We start from the raw sequence: 23,104 nt of genomic DNA, 5'->3' as shown, positions 1-23,104 counted from the left end.
AATATCATAACTATAACTATCTGTCTTCAACTCCATCAAAGACCCCAGAAAGATATACTATTACCTAAGTAAACAGGAAATGCATTGTAAGCAACTTCAAAACTCTAGAATTGACAAAGACATCTTGCTGCCTGGGCAGTCACCCAAAGTTCTTCTGTAATGTTGTGGGCATCCATCTTCGGCCTACAGGCCCATCAGACTTTTCTGCATGAAACAAGAAATTGAAAGACTGTTTCACCTCTATTGGAAGTTTATCACTCACTTTCTTCTGTGTCCTGCATAATGTCTGGAAGAATCTTTCGTGAAGCAGAAATCCTGAAGGACTATCTCACATTGTTTAGGCAAGTTCAGCAGTCATTTTTCTGTGGGTCCTCCATGTCCAGTTCATACAGCATATTATTTAGTAGTTCAGGCAAGCGCAGTTTCTTGCACAAATGACTAGAAAACTCCATAGATAGCCTTTTCAATTCCCATCATTCTCTTGAAATAATTGGTGCTGCCAGAAGCAGACATGTCTCATTGCCTAAAAAAGTCTGTTCTTGAAACCTTTCAAATGTTATATTCTGTAGGTCTTTGAAGTGTTGAAGATTATTTATCTAACTGAATTTTATATCTGTGTATCTAGAAAACATAACTAACATGACTACAAGTTTGAATATTATAGATGACTATCTATTAATCCATAATTTTAAATTATACATTGCATTTAAATGAGCTGTATAAACATAATACCTTAAATAAGAATAGAAATATACATATAACTCAATTGACCTTAAATTTGTACCAATAAACCAAGGTCCATAACAATGTTAAATATTCATATTCTGATCTTTTTTCCACAACAGACAATTAAACTTTAAAAAGTAAATGTCTAACTTGACATATATCGAGAGCTTGTATGGACACAGTTACAAATTTAGTCAAATAGATATGAGTTGAATATTTGATATTTGCCCTACATAAGTGTATGATCTTTATCATGTATCTTAATTATTCTTTTTTATCATCTGTAAGTGAAACCTGAAGCGATAAGTCAAGTTGTACAATCAAATAAAATATGCAAAATAATTTTCAAATGTTGATATAACACCTATGAGTTTTTATATCAACAGTTTTGAGAGTGCTACCTGTCATTGTGTCCCATATTAGGAGTTCCAAATATCAAACCAATTATTGAGTAGATGAAAATCTTCATTGAAATGGAAAGCCCTAAGAATGTCTTTTATTGGCCCCATAGTTATAGTCTTACATACTTTAAGGCCAGTGCTGGATATCCAAAACTTGATATGCATATTACTGTAATTGAAAACTACCAACAACTATTGAATTTTTATACTGTTTGAATTATATCTAAATATCTACATAGTCATGTGTGATAAATTTGATCTTCTATAACAGATATTAGTATTGGTATTGTTGAAAATATGTTTATAAATAAAATATATAAGAAAAATCTATGCATATATAGATTTTATGTCACATATTTACTTAGTCATTCAATAAATATTTATGTGGTAGAGCCTGCCAGACACTTGGAAAACATTAATAAATAAAATTTGGGGAAATTTTTATGAATAAAAATAGAGAAAAATTACCTATTTTTTAGGGGAATGGAGAGAGTAAATAATATATTTGATAAATAGATGAGTTGAATAGTTTGCTAGAAATGTAATTGATAGGACCTTAATGTTTAATGTGCTTGTTATATAAACTCAAGGATATAAGTTTGGAGCCCAGCACCCAACCAAAAAGCCAGATGTGACAGCATAAGCCTATAATGTCAACTCCAGGGAGGTAGAAGATAGGAGGTGCATGGTGGGAAGCCAATCTACACAGTTTCTGAGCCAAAAATTCAGTGAGAGAACCTGTCTCAGAAAATAAGGTAGAGAGTGATAAATATACAGATATCCTCTACTTGACTCCACATATGCAGGCTTAAGGACAGGCACCAGCATACACGGGTACACACACACGGAAACATCATGCAAAAAGTTAGTGAAGATCAGAAGGAGTAGCAACTTTAGATAGCATTGTTTAATCTAACAGGAATTTGTTACCAAGGAAGAACAACCTATGTATCTGAACAAAGAGTTACTGGAGATAAGTAAGTTATCCATTTGCATATTGATAAAAGCCCACTGAAGGGAGAAACACCCAGTACAAAGGGTGTAAGGCCAGTATACCGTGGTAAAAGAAATAAGTGTGATATCAGCTATGGGGTCAGGGAGACAAAATGGTAAGATTTGGGGTGGTCATGGTCAAAGAAGGTCACGGTAAGCTTTTACCATTGAGGAAGTAGAAACTTAATGGAGAATTTTGAGCAAAAAAAAGTAACACTTTTAACTTGACAATGATTTTCAAAGAATAATTTGAACTATTGCATTGAGAACCTATGCAGAAAAAAGACAGGCAAGCTACTGCAAGCAAGGTGGAGACCATGGTAACTCAGAACAGAGCTGTGACACACACATGCACACACACAATGGCTATCTTGTTAATGAAATTTGAAAGAAGACAACTGACTTCCTCTACTTATTAAATATGACATATAATTGAAAGAAGAGATTCAAGAATACATCTTGGGTTTTTGGTCTGTCAAGTAGAGAAATGGAATTGCATCCCATGAGAGTGGAGTCATTATGGGAGAAGCAGGTTGGCTGTGGAGAAGAACTAAAATATGGGAATCAGTGCTGGATGTTTGCATGCGAAGTGCTTATTGGGTACCTAAGCGAAGATGTTGAGAACGGATGTGGATACAGCTCAAAAGTTTAGGGTTCATGAGACATGGGCTCATCTGGAGTTATTAGTTACCTGACAGTCATCTGCATATAGATGTTTTTTTAAGTCTCTGACATGAGATCGAGTAGGGGAGTAAGGGCAGAAAATTGAAGCAGAGTCGTGGATACTGTTACATGTAGGGGTTGGTGGATCCAGGTATGGATGGTAGCTTAAACCTAGAATCTAAATACTCTGGAGGCAATTTTGAGGGCTGCCTAAGCTACCTTGCAAATTTAAGCTCATGTTAAGAGAAATAGGATAATCCTGTCTTGAACAAAGCAAAAGAGAACAAAAATATGGCCAGAAGAAACTGGGCCAGGAGACCAGAGGAAAAGGCTACTGAGATAAAAGGAAAACCAGAAAGGCTGCAAGTGAAGGAAATGCTTCAAGGATGAAGCAGTGACCAGACTGTCAAATTTGCTACTAAGTCAGTAAATATGAAGACCAGAGAATGTATCAAGTGTGTTTAGAAAACAGCAGAAATAAATATTTTAAGATGAACTATATAATCATATTAATTTTAACCAACAAGGCACATTTTTAAGAAGCATTCTTATTTAGCTCACAGTCAATGTGAAGAACTACTTTTTATGACTTTTTATTGATTTGTGAAAGGGTTTCTCAGCTGATAAATTATATGCTTAGGCAGGAACCCAGGTGTTCTGATTGAAAAATTTCATATTTTTAGATGAAATTCTATTTGCGAGCAGGAATACAGCTATCTTGATCTTGTAAATAGACTTTAAATCTCATGAATTTTACTTGACATATCCATTTTTCTCACCAAATAGTTATATTTGTCAGTGTCATTTCTAAAGCACCAACACTTCCTTCATCTATCTATCTATCTATCTATCTATCTATCTATCTATCTATCTATCTATCTATCTATCTGTATGTATGTATGTATGTCTATCTGATCATGTATCCAATGCTAGCCTCAACAATTATTATGTAATCAGGGATGATCTGAACCTTTTTTCTTATCCTCCTACGTTTACCTTCTGAGTGCATGTCTGAGATTATAGGCATGAACCAGGCTATGGTTTATTTGATGCTTATATTAAAACCCAAGACTTTGTGTATTCTCAGGGATCTGTTTATGCTAGGAAAGTACTCTCTACCAGAAGATGAGCTACATCCTGATTCCTTCAGAGCATTTTTTTTGCTATTATTTCCTGGACAGTTAATCTGTAAACAACGCTCTTCCTTAAGTCTATCTGAGCCTTATGAAAAACTAGAATCTAGACATTGCTAATCTAGATTAGCAAACAAAGAATATGGACATCCTTCTTTTAAGTTTAATCTCTAAATTTGTTTACAAATTAGATCATGCTTTGCTGGTAAAGGACTGGTAATATACACCCCTGAGGGCAGACCCATCTTGGTACCAAATTTTCAATCTAACATTTGAAAACAACGTTGGCCATTTATTTATATATTTTCTTTGGCTCTTGCATGTCACCAACAAAGTTGAATAATTGTATAGATATCTTATAATGCCAAAAATCTAGAAAATTTACTATCTATCCTTTTAAAAGCATGATAGTCCCTCAAGAAACTAAATAGGTTACAAGAATGTCTTGCTGGACATGGTGATGCATACAATTAACACCGGCACTCCAGAGCCGGAGCTATGGGGATAACTGTGAGTCTGAGGTCAGACTGGTATACACACAGAATGCCAGGACAGCCAGGGCTACACACAGACCCTTCTCAGGGTCTCCTCATAAACATAAAAATAATATCTTATAGACCCAAATTTATTCTGGTGCTTAATCACTTATTAATGCAGTATTTTGCCCTCATTTTTAGGGCATATATTCCAAGATGCCCAGAAATTGGCCCCAAACTGCTGGCAGTACTCAACCCCATATGAACTATGAATTTTTCTCATGTGATCTTCAGTGCTCTCACGTAGTTCCAGAGTTAATCTGGACTTTTGTATTTTATGTCCTGCTGTCTTCTTTTGCTTGAGATCCACTAGTAATTAAAATTACACTAGTGTTAGAATTACTTAACATAAGTACTTTGGTACCATAGTTATCAATCTGATAACCAAAAGGTTACTAATGACTAACTTAGAGGTTATATACCACATGGAATCCACAAGAGATTAGGTAGAGTGACATGCTGGTATGGAGAAAGAAAGATAGTGTGAGATTTTATTATGTAACTCTGAGCAGAATATAATTTTAAATTTACAAATTATTCATTTGGCTTCTAAAACAAAATAACAATAGTCTCTTATCTGCGAACTTACAAACACCCGAAATTTAATTGTTCATGGTTCTGAAGGCTGTAAACCACAAGATCAAAATACCAGTAGAGTGTCTGGATAGATGGTTTAGCAGCAAAGGGTATTTGTTGCTCTTGTAGAGGATCAGAGTATGGTTCCTTGAACTGGCACTGGCTAACTCACAATTGCCTATAAATCCTGCCCTAGGGGATCCATTATCCTCTTCCAACTTCCATAGGATTTACATACACACACACACACACACACACACACACACAAAAAAAGTAAAAATATCAATAAATTTGGTGTCTGTTAAGTCTTAACTTTCTGCCAATAGATGTTGCCGTGATGTTTCACTTGCAGTGAAGCAGCAGGGAGCTCTTGCTATCCTCTTTTATAAGAAAGTAGTTCCAATATTATGTTCATTTTACAGGCTGATTTATACAGCTTTGGAAACTACAACACTACACCATAGCAGTCATGGAGTTATTTCCGTAAGCCAAACTCAAAAAGAGGTTAGAGTGTCTTTCAAAATCGAGTATCAGGTCTTGCAGGATGACTTTCCATATTTCTGGAAAAAAAGTGGTCACTTACTCTGAAAGTTAATTATGCCTTGAGGAAGTATTCCACATATACCTCTGACACTGTCTTGTCTTCTCTGCTAGTTTGCTTCTTTTCATTTAATAACTTACAAGATTCTTGAACCTAGGAACTTGGTAATTAAAAAAAATCTATTAAACATAAACCATATGTGCAATGTACATACTGAGTTCAAAACTACCTGATCAATATAATTCATTCTATCTTCAAAATTATCTGGTCTGGTGAAGAGGAGATTAAGTGAAAAAGAATCAATATGATAGGCACTGATTTTTGTAATAACATGGAGAAATATCATGCAGTACAGCTTAGGGTCCCAGAGAATGAATCTTTGGAGATTCACCGTCCGTTTTAATCCATGAAAGAAAATTAGGAGTTTGTAAGGAATGCAGAAAGACTATTCCATTTTCAATTGGAAGCAAATACCAAATTATTTTTGTGTTTGGGGAAATCTATAAACAGAAAGCAGTTGGATGAGGTGGTCAAAGATTGAACTGGGGAGATGAGGTGAAACTGAACTTGGATGGGTTAGGTATGACAAGTGGATAATAAAAAATTTGGTCTCAGATATTACAGAATGAACTGAAAGGGCACAGAAAGGTCACCAATGTGACTAGATTCACATTGCAAAAAAGTGAGTAATGGTGGTTTAGAGTGGATTATCAAAAGAAAGGTGGTGACTTTAATTAAGGTAATTATTTGTGCCTAGAGAAGACTCAATGCATTTATAAATATAGAAAATATATAAGGAACAGGATACATATATCAGAAATGAAAAGGGATCACAGATAACTCAGAAATTTGACTTAGGCAACAGACTAGATGTCGTTTCATTCTTCCTGAGACAGGGAATAAGAGGAAGACATTGTAGAATATTTGGGTTGAGAAAATGGGTGTCATTTTGAGTTATTGTGCTCTTAGGTGTTGATAGAAATGCAAGTGACCATTGTTTTCATATTCTGGAGCCTGGACTTCTCTATCAGGATACAAAGAGCATAGGGTTGTACTCACTACTCATTCAGGAAGTATGAAGTTGATTTCTACTATATTAGATAGTGTGTATATCAGTCATCAGAGATAGGAATTATATCTCTAGAATTTTCTATTAGATATATGAAACAAGAGCACGCACGGAACTTTCCAGAGTAAATGTAATTGTGAGAACAAATTTAAAGCATTTCAAAGTAGGCAAGAAAAAAATTCTCAAAGAGCAAGGAACAAGCTATTGAGGAAAAAGATTGTTCACAAGTATAGACACACAAGAAAATCAATATACTAAAATAGTTATTGCCAAGTAATGACCTAGAGTTAGCTGACTAGAAGATTTAGAACAGAATAAACACGTTTAAAAGGGTAGGGGCATAGAAATAATTTCCTTCACTTCCTCTTTAATTTATTTAATACTATTTCCAGAGTTTCTACTTTGTGCCAGGACATATGATGATCTAAAAACATCAAGTTTCTGAAGCCACAGGACATGTGGTATCAGGGGTAATAAAGGGAGCATGGCATTAAGAAAGCATTTGCAAGATATGGTAAACAAAATAAGCAGGGTAGGTCAGAAAGATAGCAGGACCTACTTAAATCCCAGATGGTTTACCACTGAAGAAATTCTCATGGGGAAGAATCTATCAGACATCTCCTTCCTTTTGTCTCAGAGGAGCTTCTCCAGCTCCATCAGTGGCTGTCATTTCTTTATGTAGTGAAATTTTGAATTCTTCTCTTTTAGTTTTTCATAAAAAGATGCAATCAATTGTTGAACTCTAGTTAACCTATTGTGCTTCAGAATATTTGAGTGTAGACCTCTATTCTAATAGTTCTTGGTAGCTGCCCTCTAACCTTCCGTCTTTCCACACGCCATTGCAACTTCTACTGGCCAGCATTCTCTCTCAGTTTTCACCTATGAAAACTCACATATTTTGTCTCTCTGTGCTCAACTTAATTCCTTTACCCCACTTTCCGTGCACTCATGTGGCCAGACAAAGATTGCACACCCTCTGTTTCTTTAACACTTTAGGATGGATGGCAGATACATTTTTAAGGTTACACTAATAAACAAAATAATATTATTATATTTATTACCCAATTACTACCAAAAATAAATAACATATACTTAGAATACATTTAAAAAGTCATTGTTTCACAAACATTGTACAAGTTTCTGCTTGTCTGCTTCCAGTTTCAAAGGATAGTATCAGCTTTTTTATTTTACTGAAGTCAGGTCAGTTATAAATGATTATATAATTCAAAATAGCAAAATCACCACCAAAATTCATTTTCTTTTCTCTTTGTCTTCCATGGCATTAGAATAGTTTGAATCTATCCCTCCCCTTCTGTATTGCCAGGTATTTGTGAGGATATTTTCTCGGCCAATCCCCTCCTTTCATCACAACTTTGTGATTTGATTTTTAAAGCATTTCCTAACCTCAGTTCTCCCAAATATCAGTTACATGAGACGCCTTCTTCTAGCAGGATTCCAGTGAATTTGTTAAAAGTAAAGAAATTCTGAAAATGGGCAGTGCGCTAGGCCACTTTTTGAAAAAGAAGATAAATTATCATTTAAAGGCTTTCTAAAGGCCTGTGGGGAAAATCTAGTACTGTAAGAGCTGAGATTTTTAACTTGATTGAACACAATTCTCATGGAGTGGGGAGATTTGCATTTAACATATTGGGAATTTTTTGGAATTATTCTGGCAAATGATTGCTCAAAGTGTCTGGGTACTATTTCTCTCTGAGTGATATTAAGTTAAAGTGGTTTAAAATGATGGCCTTTAGGTAAGGATTTTTTTTTTAAAAAAATATGTAGCAAAAAATTTTCAAGATGAAATCATTCAAATATGAAAGAAGATTATAGTTCTCAGAAAACAGGCAGTAATAAAGATGTGTATTTGGGTTGGTGAGGGTGAAGATTGAATGGCAGAAGTCATAGAGCCAGCACAGCTGCTTGACAAAACTCCAGCAAAGCTGAGCCACATGATGGCCACCGTGACACTTGTGGTTTTAATCTCCACCTGTTGTACACTTTGGGGAAATTTTAATGTTTGTACAATTTGAGGATATTGGATTGAAGGAAAGTTTCTTATTAATCATTTATGCCTTCTTCAAGGAGCACTGCTTCGAAGCTTTCTTAGTAAAGTCCCGAGTACAGCACCCCTCCTTTGGGAGATAGCCTCCTTAGGAAAATATCCTTATCTTCTTGAATATTTTTTAATTTTTTAATTGATATTTATTGAGCTCTACATTTCTCTCTGATCCCTTCCCTGCCTCTCTCCTCCCCCATCAACCCTTTCCCAAGGTCCCCATGCTCCCAATTTACTCAGAAGAGCTTGTCTTTTTCTACTACCTGTGTAGATTAGATCTATGTATGTCTCTCTTAGGGTCCTTATTGTTGTCTAGGTTCTCTGGAGGTTGTGACACACATAAAGAAGTCAGAAGTTTCTTTTTAAGGCTATGAGATATTCTTGAAACATCTGTCCTGTACTCACTCAGGAACAAGATAACCAAACCAAAGTAAACTTAAAGGTCTACAAGATTTGGTGGCTAGAGAAGTTGGCCACAGATCAGATTCCAAACCTCTTCCTATTATACATGATGTGACATATACAGCAACAAAGTTAGATTAGCTTCGGTTACCTCTGCCTCACACAGGCATATATTTATGGACAAAGAATGATGAAAAAAGATGACAAAAGAATGAGGTGTCAGGATCTCCCTTTCTCAGAAAAGTTAGCTTATGCAGAGCCACTGTGGTGTCTTATGACCAAGGAATTGACATATAAAGAAATTCAATAAAGATATAAAATGCAAAACATTATATTATGACAGAAAATGAGTAATAACTGAAGCACTTTTGGTCTAGAAATTTTTCTTGGGCACTTTGACCATTAAGAGTTACTAATAATATTTTGGTACATGGCTATCTGCCTGGGCTGGCTTGGAGATTTTCTTTTGGTCTAGTGTCTTTGAAGCCACAAAAGCTATCAGTCTGAGAACAGACTGTCATGTGCCTCTAGATTCTTTTTCTTTTTTTTTTTTTTTTTTGGTTTTTCAAGACAGGGTTTCACTGTAGTTTTAGAGCCTGCCCTGGAACTAGCTCTTGTAGACCAGGCTGGCCTCAAACTCACAGAGATCCACCTGCTTCTGCTTCCCAAGTGCTGGGACTAAAGGCGTATGCCACCACCGACCAGAATGCCTCTAGATTCTTAAAACTTGCTTTATGGGGTTGATGAGTAAAAATGATTGTAAAAAGATAATTCTTTTCTGTCACAGCTTATTAATGACAACTAAATTTATGACCCCAGATGTTCAAGAGTAAGTTAAACACATGTCCGGAAAAAAAATGATATGATCTATGCTTTGGAAAAACTTGGATCTTACTGCTTACTGAGTTCTGTATAAATAAAGAGGTACTCTGACTGCTAGTTAGTCAGGCTATAAGATTCTCTCAACCATCATGCCTGGCTCATCCATCCCTCGTTAGCTTCTTATCTCCTCTTTGGGACCTGGTCACCACGCAGGCTGAACCCCAGCAAGTGGAACTGATGTGGAATTTTCTGACGTTTAAGTCATTGGTACTCCACCATAGGACATTATTAAAGTAACCTAAGTTCATAGATGGAGAAATTATAACATATGACCACTTATATGAAGTGACTCATATTTAAAAGTCTTGTGTCCTGTGTATGCATATTTCCCTGCATGTTTTTAATAGCTGTATTTCTGAATAAAGCCATAATCATATTTAAATTTTTAATAAAACACATTTACCTGTTCTTTGACCCAATAGAAAATGACATAGTTCAAGGTCACAGTTAAGAGTGGTAACCTATGAGTGTCTTTGTTGTACGTCATTCTCTCAAGCAAGATACATAATCGTGCACCTTGCAATTTCAGGTGGCCTCTTCTTATTTCAAAGATTTTCACCTGCTGTTAGTTGGAGTAATCTGTTTAGCAACGTCAATTGAAAAATGGAATTTGCACAGGAGGATTGCTCTGAGGATGGTGATGATGGTGGGTGTGAATCCAGCCTGGTGAGTCCCTTGTTGACTTCATCCATACTATACCCTAAACAGACCATTTTGTGTAGAGCAAACTACAAAACAGTAATGCAGAAAATGGCTTGGGTAGCAGGGTGACTGTGAAAATATGAAAAGGATATGAAGCGTGCTTGAGGGATAGGAAGGAAAATAAAACAACTTTTCTTTCACCGCAGGTCAGATTTCAGGGAGAGTGGAACAGATAAGCACCTTTAATGCATCTTTGGAGTCAAAGGTTAGAGGAGCCTTGAACCTCAAAGGAGGAGGTTGATATCTGCAGAGTAGATTTCAGTCCCACTCTGTTTATCTGCCTGATTACACATTCAAAACCCATCCAAGAGCATCCTTTATCAACAGGGAGGATGTTATGAACCAAAGACAAAGGCATTACTGACAGAATACAAATCTGTGCAGAAAAATTTCAAGGTGAACACATTTTTATTTTCAAATCAAGTGTTGCAAAGTGAAACAATCAATGGAAATTTTTCTTCTATATGTGAAATTACTCATTTGACTGATTCCCCTTCACTGAAAGGAATGTGTTTTATTCCATTAAATTAATTGGCTATTTGGGCTCTACTCCACCTCTTGTTATAAACACGAACATCAGTTAAGGAACATTTTCGGTGTCATAATCATTTGCATAATGTTTTGCTTTAAAGCCTTAGGTGGTTTTTGCCCTTCTTATCATTTTTTTGGAAAATATGAAAAAAACGACTTCTGTTGCATAATTTCTTCAAGGGCATAGCAGACTATCTGTTTACTCCTGCGGAGTACACTTCTCTGCTGAAATACTATGTGTGTATATTCATGCACACTTCTCTGTGTATATATGATACATATGAGACAAATTTGACAAAATACATTTCTTAGAATATTTAGTATGCAAATACATTTCTGTATAATGTATTTATTATGTACAAACACTAGAAAAGCATGTTCCTCTTGGGCATCATAGAAATTTTTCTATCTGGTCATTAGTCCGGGAGAGGGGATAGCATACTACACAGTAAAGTAAGACTCCTGTTTGTTACATCACTGTATGGCTCTTTGGTCTAAGGCATTTCCACCAGCAGAAGCTTTACCTGTTGCTAATATTGTTTAATATAGAAGAACTATAATTATATAGATATCTATTAAAATCTTCCATTTTTAAAATTAATATTTACTTCTTGTTCAAACAAATTTCTAAGATGTTTTATGTTGTTTCACACGAGGAAAATATTCCCCACACTCAAGTCTGACACATGGTATAGAATTGCTTATATGGATCTATTTTTGAAAAGAAGATTCTATAATTGATACTTCATAGAAATATCTGCTTCTGAATGATTTGGGTGGTCTCCTGTCAGATCAAACGTTTCCCCAAGTTTGTTTTAAAATTTTATAAAAATGGTTTAAGTCCCAAAGTCTTATATTTGTTATTTTAAGGATAAATTACTCTAGTTATAAGAGAAGACAAGTAGTAAATCTAATTCCTGACAGCAGGAAGAAATGCTAGGTTCCAGAGAGTATAAATAATAGAATCTATAGAAAATTCTGAAACTTCATTTTATAGAGTGATTGTAACCATTATCTCCACCCACTATATATCGAACCAGAAAAGTGAGGGAATAAACTGGAGGTTTATAAATATTAATCCTGTCCCTGGTTCTGTTTGGTGCACAAACTAACAAACAGAGAAGGGGCCAAAGAATGAAATAAAAGCAAGGGACTCTCAGAAGTTGGTTGCATTTTCATCTTACTTGTGTCTAGAGACAAGTAGCTGCTCATTGAAAAGTACTCGAATATTAGGGTAACACTGCAAACTATTTTTCTGATGCCAATTTGCGGTTAGATGTAAATGTAATCACTCATCTGGTTTTAAAAAGAATGTTCCACTAGAACCCTTAAAAGGGATATATAGGTTAATAACTCTACTCTTAGAGGTTTTACTTTGATTCTACCTGTCTATATAACTACACTCAGATTTCCCCCACCTGGACAGAAACTTAATCTTCTGTGTTATCAAACACAGAGTTCCCAATCTGTAGACAATATCCTTTGCAGAGAGCTACGTGAGCTAGACAGCACAACTCCACACTAAAGACCCTCTCATTTCAGGCTGACGTTGGGGTTCATGAGCAGCACTGCCTTCTTATCTATGTGGCTTAGCAACACCTCTACTGCTGCCATGGTGATGCCCATCGTGGAGGCTGTGGCGCAGCAGATCATCAGTGCTGAAGCAGAGGCCGAGGCCACTCAGATGACTTATTTCAATGAATCTGCAGCCCATGGACTGGAAGTTGATGGTATCATGTATTGATATGGCCACAGTGGGGTCTAGTCATTTAGGCAGTAGGCATAAATTCAAGAATGCTGGGTGATATTTTGAATTACGTGTGCATAAATGCATGAGATTTATTCAGCCTCACTATTTTTGTAGTTTCCCAGTATCTATCAAAATGAGTTCTACAAATATTTTGCTTTTAAATTAACTGCTAAATACATTCTCTGGCATAAAAAGGAAGAATGCCTTTGTACCCCCCAGTCAGTTCAACAGAACATTCTCAAGTCCTTATCGGTAGACATCCAGCTTACTTTCCTTTTACCTGAATGACTTTCCTGCATAAATTATAGATCGTTAATTCCTATATCCTATTTGGGTGCAACACAGCATTAATTCCAACATTGGTATTTCCTGCTCTGATTAACTGCTCCGATTGTAATGGAAGATGCTGCAGGATATTTCTACTTATAAAAGAAGATGTTATTTTGGTATAAGGTGAATTTATTTACTTTTAATAATGTTTCAATCTTCTAATGGATACATACATATATACTTGCACACATACACATATGCAGACCCAATAATAACTCTTTATTTAAATGGTGTTTCTTTCATTTAATATTTTACAGAAACTGTTATTGGACAAGAAACAAATGAGAGAAAAGAGAAAACAACACCAGTTCTAGGGTAAAGACTATTGATATTTTGATAAAAATTTTCCAAATTACATTTTAATAAAATTACAAACTGGGTCAATTTATGTTTCAGAAGCAGTAATGACGAAGGGAAAGTTTCAAGCAAGATGGAGACAGAAAAGGTATATTACATTTGATTCTTTCTAAATACTTGTACATGAATTACATTAGAACTGCAATTGGATACAAACCTATTATATAAAATTACTTTGCATGACTAAGTCCAGTTGTGGTCCAATGGTTTGATAAGCCTCTTTGGAAAGATATCCAGAAAAAATTATTTTAGGATCTATAAATCTACATCATTACTTTTTTCTTTTTACTAGAATCTCAGTTGGCAATTATCCACTGAATTTAGAGAAACACAGTTCTACTTGCAGAATATTATCTCAGTTCTTACTAAATCTTGTTGACCTGTTATGCCGGTTTTCATTAACATCATCTCTGTTTCTTCAGGACTTAGAACACCTTTTTCTGTATAATTACAACTGATCATGTAATTTTAGTGTTCCTGTTGCCACAAAAAATTCAGTGTGGAATTCATGTGTCAAATACAGGCAAAAAAAAGGTGTAGTTGAAGAGAGAAAGGAGAACTTAGTGAATGACACCATATGATTCGTTTCCTTAGAATAAATCAATATAAAACACTATACTTCATTGTGCCAGCAGCACAATTCCTCAAGACTGTTGAAAGTAATCCTACTTAATAAGCCCTACAGTAACCATAGCATTAAGAAGAGGAGAGCAAAGCATATATTCCCTTGTTAGACAAGCTAATCAGAGAGCATATTCGTTAAAAGCACAGCTCAGCCAAGCACCCAGCCTCCCAGGTCCGCAGCACAGGTACTGGGGATGAGTGACATTAAAGGGGCCGTTCTTTGAGCCCACAGTGGAGCTGGAATGTGTTCTCTGGTAGCATTGTGAAAGGCAACGGGTATGGACCCTACTCTTTTCTGATTAATCAGACTCTGGAAATGAGAAATTTATAGAAAATGTCTCCACTGTTCTAAAATGAGGGTAGACTGGAAATATGGTACATTGAGATGGGGAAGCCAGAGTGAGGAAAACCTTACCCTTGGAAAAAGTAAAGCAGTTGGAGGCATACTGGAAGCAATAAAGATTGATATCTGCGTTTAGGAGAGAGAACAAAACGTTAAGTTCTGATTCTAAGGGTTCCTCAGATTTTAATACTTTAAAATTTAGCTATCATGGAAATAAGTGAGTGTTTTGGTTTTGCTGTAGAATAGGATTTTTGGGAAGGAGAACAAACATTACTTTGTATATACAGAATATATTTTTATTTAGTCATTGAGATTTTTCACACATTTATGTAAAACATTTTGATTGTATTGACTGTCACTTCCCCCTATTCCTCCCAAACTCTCAGCCAAAACTTGTCTCGTAACTATTTTCTTAGCCTTCCCCTGTTTTAAAAATAAATCATTGAATCAAATTAGTGAGGCCAGTAAGTATGCGTGTAGGGCCACCCAGTGGAGCTGGAGCTACAGTGAAGAAAACGCTCCCTTTCTAGTAAGAAACTGTCAAGAGTTCCTCATATAGGGGGCTAACTTCATGAGTTCCTCCCCTATCCATTCTGGAGTTTTTACTTGGTTGATCCTGTGCAGATCTTACATAAGCAGCTACAGCAACTGTGAGTTTCTCAGATCTTGGCTCTGTTACATCACAAAACGGTTTAGCAACAGTCTTCCCTAACCTCTGGCTCTTCCTTGATGTTCCTTGAACTGTTGGGAAGGAAGGCATGGTGAAGATTTCACATTTAGAGATGAGCGTTTCATAGTCACCTAAGGTCTGCCATTTGAGCAGCTGCGAGTCTCTGTATTAACTGTGGTCTACTTCTGGGGGAGTGGGGCTTCTTTGGTGTGGTCTGAGAAGTGCATTCATTTATGGGTATATATAAGGTAGTTTGATACTGTGTCAATTTAGCAAAATAGTAATAGTAAGTTCTTTCTTGTAGCTCGTAAGCTGCCCAGCCAGGCTGGTTTGGGGTCCCAGATCAGTTCTGTTGTATGAAGTAGGCTTTAAATTCAACCAAAAAGTGATTGGTTATTCCTGTAATATACACACCACTCAATTCAATGAGCATGCATTGTCAAACTTGGTCATTTATATAGCTCACAGGGTTCATATCTGTGTGAGACTTGATGATTTTTCTCCCCCACCAGCCTGAAGAGCACCTTTTACCATTATGAAAACCTCTCAGATCATTATCAGCTTGGTTTCTCCAGGTTTTGTGCCCCAGTTGTGTGGTATCTTCAGAAATAGGTTCTTACTTTCAAGCTCTGTTGAAACCAGGAGCAATGCCAAGAGAGTGCATTATTTTGAAGTTCTATGGCATGCCACAGATCAACAAATCAAAGAGAGTCACACATGGCACTGGGTTCTTTATTTGATAACCTCTTGTGTCTTGGAGAGCATTATTCTCCTGTGTAGGGTGAGCACTAGGGCCGGCTTGTTGGGGTTTCTGTCCTGCCCAGTACCCCACAGCCGGCAAGTCCCAAAGAAAATCTCACAGAGTATACATTAGGTTATAAGCTGATTGGCCCATTAGGTCAGGCTCCTTATTAGTCCTTGTAACTTATATTAACCCATTATCATTATTTATGTTAGCCACACGGTTCAGTACCTTTCTCAGCATGGCGGCTCACATGTTGCCTCTTCGGTGATCTGGGCAGGAGTGGCAGAGAGCTTCCTGCTTCCCAGAATACTCCCAGTCTCTTTGCTCCACCCCTACTTCCTGTCTGGCTTTCCTGCCTATACTGCCTGCCTGGCCAATCAGCGTTTTGTTAAAATATGATTGACAGAATACAGACAATTCTCCCACGCCAGTAGGGCAACTCTAAACTTGTTTAAGACTTACTTTTATTATGTTTAATCTTGCGTATGTGTGTTTCTCTTTTCTGTATATGGATATGTACACATGAGTACAGGGGCCCTGAGGAGGCTAGGGCATGGTATCAGATCTCCTGGAGCTGGAGTTGCAGGCAGATATAAGGTGCCAGAAGTGGTTTTAGGGAAGAGCGTTGGGACCTCTGCAAGAGTAATGTGTATTCTTAATTGCTAAGGTATCTCTCCAGTGTCCATTTACACACACACACACACACACACACACACACACACACACACACACACACAAGGTTTATAAAATAATAGGTTTCCATATGACTCTTTCAAAACCCTTTAGTGTTAATTTTCCTTTTCCCACCCTCTTGTTGGTCTTAACCTCCCACTTCCTCTTCACTTTATCCATAGCCTCCCAGTTTTCCCAATTTTTGCCTTTATACCACATGAGCTCTACTGTTCCCCCCTTAAAATATCTCTCCCCACCTCCCATTAGCCCTTCCTAGTTTCCTGGCTTCTACAGGCACTCAAAAATAAAATCTACAAATGTAAAATGATTTTGATTCTTAGCAAATATCGCTCTCCCTTTTCAAGAATAAACAAGTCATGTGGTTTATAGAGCAATTATAAAGAACTGCAGCTGTTCTCCATCAGGTTTACATTAGACAATTTAACACTGACTGATTATATGGAAAAATTTATACCTAATTTATTCGGTTATGAAATAGAAGGCACATTTGAGTTCATAATGTTTTGTCTGCATTGTTCTTCAAGTAGATAGCGTGTTCTATTGATTAAAATCAACCTGGCATAGTGTGACAATTCATTTTATCTATAAGCCATAGAAAATAAAAATATTACTGGAGATGTGATTACAAGGGACTGGAAAATGGTCGATATTTAGTGTCCCTTGAGTCTCAAGTACTGATCTAATAGTGTCCACATCTAAGGGGCACTTTCCTATGCTGCATACTTAGGAAGGGGAAAATTTTTTTCCTACCAGGTTCTCCTCTCAATAAAGGGCAAGGCCTAAGCATTAACAGGTATCTTACTGATGCCTGGAACTGAAGTTATAGGTAAGTAGCTGGGCCATAAATTCCACACTGCTCTCTAAAAACGCCTGTAACATTTTTGGAGAAAGGAACTGGAAAAAATGGTGACCCCCAAAGAACACTGGAATACATGGGTGATGATATCTCTCAGGTTCCATATTACAGCTAGAAGACCAAACATTCCTTGTAGGATTTTCATGAGAAATGAGTTCTAGGCCTCCAAAAATGAAATAGCAATCACCAACGAAGCAATCACCAGTTCTTTGGCCTCCACAGTGAACATTTGCATTATTCGAACAGATAGCTCAGAGTTTTATTCTCTCTTAATCTCCAAACCTTCAGGCAGCTTTGGATAAACAAAATTGGAAAATTGGTACGTTTTTATGAAAAACTGAGATAATTATTTTTTATTCATTTAATATAACTTTTTGTTCCTCAAAGGTAAAAAAGTTGAAGAGAAAAATATCCTTGAACAAATTGGATCAAGCTTTTAATTTGGTGTTGTTTAGTCTGAGGGTGAAAATTCTTATGACTGAAAATTAAATTATAGAAGACAACACTTTTTAGTTCTTGCCAAGAATTCGAAGTCTGGTAAGCGTAGTAATAAACAGAGTTCTTAACGTTAGGAACGAAGCCCATTAGTTCTGCAAAGCAAGGCAAGAGCAATTTACAACACCTGGCCCCAGACTAATTATAAAACTAGTACTTTAACTTAAATAGCAGTGGCTCTAAGATGTAAGTGTCTTCTAGGTTACTCTTCCCCTACGCCTGACCAGGTGAAATTCAGTCACCAGGGCAACTACTGTACTAGTTGCGTACTGCTCAGTTCTTACTAAACTTCAACTTAGAGCTCTCCTCTCTCTTGTACAAATCTCATGGCTGAGAGATAATGTTTACAGAAGAGGTGAACATGGAGAAAGGGGATGACCATACATTCTGTAGGAATTACATCCGCCATTTAGGAGCTCACCTTAGATTTTTTAAAATCTGAGTAAATTGGGAGCATGAGAGAGGGTTGAAGGAGAAGGGAGAGGCAGGGAGGGAAGCATAGAAAAATGTAGAGCTCAATAAAATCAACAACAACAACAAAACCTTAACTGAAGTCGAAGTTCCAGATCCTTTGGTGACTATAGTTCATTGTATTTCAGTAAAACATTTTATTATTGATTATACATTTCCTAATAAACTTTTCATTTTATGAGTTGCTAAAACATTATTGAGCAGAGAACATAAGCTCAGTCATACTGAAAACATTTGCAAGTTAGTCTGATCACCCAAAAGCTCTGCACAGTGAATCACTCTCCTTAGAAATGTTCTCAATTTTTCTTTTTTTTAAAATATATTTTGAGTACAAAGTATTTTACAACTTATACATACATATATAGAGAGTCACTGGTGGACCTATTCACTAAGCTTTAAACTATATTTTATAACCTCATTTTCTGTACTAATATTTCAAAGCTTTCTAAAAAGTCATCATTGATTAATAAACTTACTTGTATCTTGTTTTTAATAACTTTAGTTTCTGGTGCCTTCATTGGTCCCTTTCTGACCATTTTTTGCTTTCTGGTCCATCTCATGCTGCTAACTAATTTTCTTGTGTGTTTCATGCTTCCAAATGTTGAAATGTTAATTTTCCTTACTCTCCACAGAGAAAAAAATCTGAGTTCAGGGTTGTAGTTGCTTACAGGAGTTTTCAGTCACAAGTACCATATTTCCCATACCATACAAGTAATGACCATTTGTGCTTTGAAGTGTTTATGGTAGGAAATTTCAGGATATTTGTAGTTTTCTTTAGGATTAGTTGACACTTCCTTCTCTCTACAAAGGCAATATTCATTGTGAATGTTTTCCTATACTCATCCCCCCACACAGCTGGCCTTGAGAATTATCTTCCATTCCAAATTCCCTTTTTAACAAGATAAATAAAATCTCCTGAGCAAAGTCAGACATGATTCTCCCTTATATTAAGCTCACTTGTAATTTATTTTACAGTTAAAACAGATTTCATGCAGTTTCATAAGATATTTTTCAAAATGATGTTTAAGGTTTTTAATTTAAAACTGCCAAATAAGGAATTTTATTTGTTGTGAAACCAGATATCTATTATTTCAGGCATTTAACTGCTAAAGGAAGAATATCTTGTATCTAGTCCTCATATGTTTTTCTTTAAACTACAAAACTGTAAAGGAAGCTTTCAAATACTTAGCATTTAACATAATTCACGTTTGTAAGTAAACCCTGTAGTATGAAAATCATGACTTTTAAAAAAAAACACTGCTGAAAAATAGCATATTTTTAACACTGAGTAGCCTCCATGTCCTGAATGCTAAATTTTGAAAATTGTTCTGTACCTTTCCCTATTGTTTTGTAAACTGGTATTTACATTCACAATATGAATCATAGTCCTTTAGTAGCTTCAGAGGATGCAAACCCTATTTCAAGGATTTTTCTCCATAATTTCAGTTTTATTGAAACCCTGCGTTCTCCAGGTTACCTCTGACTAGATCTGGAACAGATCTCCATGCAGTGTTCACCCTAGGAGTTGGGGGCAAGAACCTTCTCTTCCCTTTCATGCTGTGGAAGGGTCTACCCCAGGAGTTGGGGCAGAAACCCTCCCTTCTCTTTGATTATGCTCACTCGTTTATTAATTACGTGCCGTGACTTCTTTGCAGAAGCCATTTCCTTACAGAAATTATTTCAAGCCATAAGCACCTTATGGAAAGTCAAGCTTAATTAAAGCTAAATAACAGTATCTGTTATCCATTGAACTGAACACATGGAAACTCAGTGTGCAAACACAATGAGGCCCAGTGTTTTCATACCTCTGTGCCTTTGAACGTCCACTCTCGCTCCCCTTCATTAGTTATATCATCTGCTGACATATGGGGCATAAAGGCACCACAGTTAACCTGTTGATTCATTAACAGTAAAGAGTCATTCATTAAAACCACAGCAACTAAGGGATTGCCCTGAGGTTGTGCATATAGTAAGAACAAACTCTACCACCGAACTCTATACCCAATGTAACTTTCTCTTTTATTTTTATTCAAGACAAAGTCTCACTAATTTTCCCGGACTGTCCTTGAACTCATTATGTAATCAGAGACTACCTGCCTAACCCTTCTAGGTAGATAGCTGTCTTTGAAGTCACTTTGTGTAAGAGAGACCTTCCTGTTCAGCCTTCTAGACCTTCCTGTTCAGCCTTCTAGGTAGATAGTATTACAGTCCCATACTATATCTTTTGTTGTTTTAATAGAAAAATATGCATCAGAGTTTCATTGAAATGACATGTTAAACAGGTCAGTTTACCTCAACTCTATTTGAATCTTCATTAAATTAAGAATAATTAGATTTTTTAAGCCATAATTGCAATCAATTTTGTAATTATAAAGGTAAGGGAAAACAGCAACATTATTCTAGAAGCTGGAATCCCGAAGAATGGGTGGAAAGGATTTGGTTATCCATGGGCATTGAATTGAAAATCATTACTAAAGAAAACCAGTAGATAAATTTAAATAGTGAATTCTTCAAAGTATTTATGTCAAAAAGGGAGAGGATTGACAAACTTTCCTTCTGAAGCCATTAAATCTCCAAATGTCTTCTTCACATCCTCTTAGACAGCTGCTCCTCCATCAAGGAGAAGTGTGATCTTTGGAATGGCAGCACAGACAATCAAGAGAATCAGAGATGTCTCTGAGTCACGGGAGTGGAGATCCCATGCAACTAAAGGCACCAACTGAATGTTCATGCCCTGGGTACAGGGAGCCTGTAGCTCCAATGCCCTCCAGGAGATCAGGCAGTTGAGACCTGCTTTCTATGCTGAAGCCAGCATCCGACTCTAATGCCCTCCAGGTGTCAACAGACAGCAGTCCACAGAGGTCTTCCCTGGGGAGTGCAATCGGTACAACAGAATAAACAGCAGAATCCTGATTTAGAAGTTTCTGAGAGAAGGCCTGTCAGAGAAGTTCCGAGCCAAGAGCGAGTCCCAAAGCACACATGCAGAGCTTCTGAGCAGTGTTTCACTGCCTTAGATATGAACAGGCAACCCCAAATTCCTAGATGTCTGAAGAAAGCCTGAGGCATGAAGAAGAAGTTCCAAACAAACAACAAAATCAGCTAGGTGCAGGAAACAGTCAGTGCAGGGAGAGGAAAATACGAGAAAGGAAAACATCATTATGTTTAGAGAGGTCAAGGAAGAAACTGCATTTATAAAATATAAAAAAAAACCACCAGCATTCTGGAGAAGAGAAAGGGGATAAGAATATAAAATAGAGAAATATACAATGCAAATAAGTGTATGAAGTATAAATAAAATGTGAAGGTTTCAGAATATACTGTAAAGGGAAAATTCAGATGGTGAAATATGAAGAAAAAAGGGCAAGAAAGTAATGAGGAACTCAGGAAAAGGGTAGATAACAAAGAGGAGTAGAACTTTGGGAAATCCAAGAGTATTTCCACACTGGAAGAATGAAACATTTATCATTAAAGTCCTTCTGATGGCAGCCCAGAAAGAAAGCAGACCTCACAGATCTCATTTGAAATCTGAGAGCTAAGAATACCATGGGTAGAAAGAGTACGCCACATCCTTCCAGCTTTCAGAAAAGCAAAGGGAATGGAGACTGATTCCTTTTAAAAGACTTAAAAAATATGGATAGTTGAATACTTCTCTCTATTTACACAGAATATTAGAGACAATAGAAAACCAAATTGCGCCTTCAAAATCCAAGTTATGCTTGCACCATATCCCATCAATATCAATGCCCAACAAAATCAGCAGTGAAGTAGGAGTTATCTAGTTCACTCTTTGGAATTCTAAGGGAAATGACCAGATGAAGATGTCCTGGCAGATATCATACCTAGATAACAACACTGGAGACTATTTGATGTGTTTAAAGTAGCCTAGCATTTGATTGCAATGGGAGAAAATCTACAGAAGGGAATAGTTAGAACTGAGTGGTTTGTCCACAAAACCAAAAAATGCCAGCAAAAGAGTGGTATATATTATTTTATAAATTCTTTTGTCTGCTTCTCTCTATCCATGTATCTATTCCTATCCAGGTTTTTCATATTCACTGAAACACTGAACTCTACCCTAATCCAAATTATGCTATTTATAATGTTAAGATCATGGAAGAATAGAAAGTCTAGGTGTGTTGAGGGAAGTAAGCTGGTGGGGCGGGGGGGGAATGTTAAATGCTGCCTACATGGAATATAAAAATTGTGTTGCAATGCCTATATCTGAGAAAGCAGAATATGTCCCGAGCTGGGACTGGTGGTGCAGGCGTGTATTTACAGCTGCTTAGGAGAATGATGCAGGAGAATTTCCAGCTCAAGAACTGCCTGGGTGGGCTACAGAGTGAATTCAAGATCAGCCTAAGGGGCTTAGTGTCACCTTATCTCTAAATAGAAAAGTAAAAAAAACCCAAAGATGCACATGCAATGTTCTAGATTCACTCTCTAGTACAAAAAAGAATTGATAGTGTGTGAATACTAAGGCGGGTGCACATATACACAATAAGATCTGCAAGACTGTAAGCTAGCTGTTGGCAAGCTGAAACTGCATAGCAAGAACT

The 23,104-nt window shown here is 36.6% G+C and overlaps 1 protein-coding gene across 1 annotated transcript in view; it reads left to right on the top strand.

Moving 5' to 3' along the window:
- Slc13a1 (solute carrier family 13 member 1) overlaps nucleotides 1-23,104 on the top strand; it is an 82,100-nt gene that overhangs the window by 20,156 nt on the left and 38,840 nt on the right. Inside the window, exons 3-6 of the mRNA XM_048450986.3 lie at nucleotides 10,511-10,647; nucleotides 12,757-12,944; nucleotides 13,552-13,609; nucleotides 13,691-13,739. Of these exons, the coding sequence (XP_048306943.2) occupies nucleotides 10,511-10,647; nucleotides 12,757-12,944; nucleotides 13,552-13,609; nucleotides 13,691-13,739 (432 nt within the window). The remainder of the gene's footprint in view (nucleotides 1-10,510; nucleotides 10,648-12,756; nucleotides 12,945-13,551; nucleotides 13,610-13,690; nucleotides 13,740-23,104) is intronic.

The sequence above is a fragment of the Myodes glareolus genome, chromosome 25 (assembly GCF_982192425.1).
Source record: "Myodes glareolus chromosome 25, mMyoGla1.1, whole genome shotgun sequence".
Classification (NCBI taxonomy): Eukaryota; Metazoa; Chordata; class Mammalia; order Rodentia; family Cricetidae; genus Myodes; species Myodes glareolus.
The sequence above is the reverse complement of the archived record's forward strand: the minus strand, read 5'-3'. Positions and strand labels throughout refer to the sequence as shown.